Source organism: Pseudogymnoascus destructans (assembly GCF_001641265.1).
Source record: "Pseudogymnoascus destructans isolate 20631-21 unplaced genomic scaffold scaffold_26, whole genome shotgun sequence".
Lineage (NCBI taxonomy): Eukaryota > Fungi > Ascomycota > Leotiomycetes > Thelebolales > Thelebolaceae > Pseudogymnoascus > Pseudogymnoascus destructans.
The window spans coordinates 414,380-415,388 of NW_020167545.1; the positions used below are offsets into that span (position 1 = coordinate 414,380).

The 1,009-nt window shown below is 56.1% G+C and overlaps 1 protein-coding gene across 1 annotated transcript; it reads right to left on the minus strand.

Annotated features, from left to right (window-relative positions):
• VC83_08487 (uncharacterized protein) lies at window positions 1-1,009 on the minus strand (the record flags this gene model as incomplete). The annotated part of the gene is made up of 2 exons (XM_024472036.1): window positions 1-260; window positions 505-1,009. 2 exons carry the CDS (start codon window positions 1,007-1,009, stop codon window positions 1-3), a joined length of 765 nt encoding a protein of 254 aa, XP_024320420.1.

Sequence of the window (1,009 nt, forward strand, 5' to 3'; positions counted from 1 at the left end):
CTAGGCCTCGTCGTTTTCCTCCAGGGACGCATCCGACTGGTGGGCGACTGCTTCCTCCCACTGCTCTTCGTCCTCAGGGGCTTCGCGGTCAATCTCCTTGACGGTGGGGTTGAGCGGGCATTTGTCTTGGAAATGGCCCGGCTTGCCGCACTTGAAACAGTTCCCGGACGTAGCCGGCACGGCGGTCCGCACGCGGCCTGTAATGTCCGGCTTGGGGCCGTGGGCGTAAAAGGAGTCCTCTGGAAGGAGACCAGAGGCTTCTTGTAGGCCTCAGCGGTTGGGTTCTTCCGGGCTCAGCGGGTGTGAACCTAGATGAGCTCAGACGAGCGGGTCCTCGGGAGCTCGACTCGCCGCTCTTGGACGGGAAGCTTAGCTCGTTGTTCCGGCATCGCTCCTGATCGAAGGCGGTGAGTTCTCGGACCATAGTGTGGTAGTCTCCTTCCATTGACTTTTGATAACCGCTACGCGGCTACGGAATTGAGGGTCAACTTGTTCCACATGTACCGAAACCATTCCGACTCTGTGACCTGTCCCGTAATAGCTGCACTTTGGAAGCGAGCTTTGAACTCTGAGAAAGTCTCGTTGGTATGTCCTTTCTCTCCCATTTGGAGGTCGTCGAAGAGGTTCCGGGCCTGTCCGTTTCGTTGCCAGTGAGGTAATATGAACCCAACAGGTCCATCATCTCGTCGGCACTCCGAAACCCATGTGTCGCGGATAGGTATTGGGGTTCGAGGTATTTCTTTGCCAGGCCAGTCGTAGTCCCCCATATCAACGCTCTTCTCGAGACGTCGGTAGGGTAGTGATCCTCATTGACTACGAGGCGGTCCCGAATGGACGCGCTCCATTGCATAAAGGTATGTTCTATCCCATCGCTGAGCGGCGTAATCTTCTCAGAGATGGTGGATTTCTTGTAGCGATTCGGAGGGTCTTCGGAATACATCCTCGGAATCGATGGAGAACGAGTGTTTCGAAGAGGCGGCAACTGAACTGTCTCGGGGGTGTTTCGCAT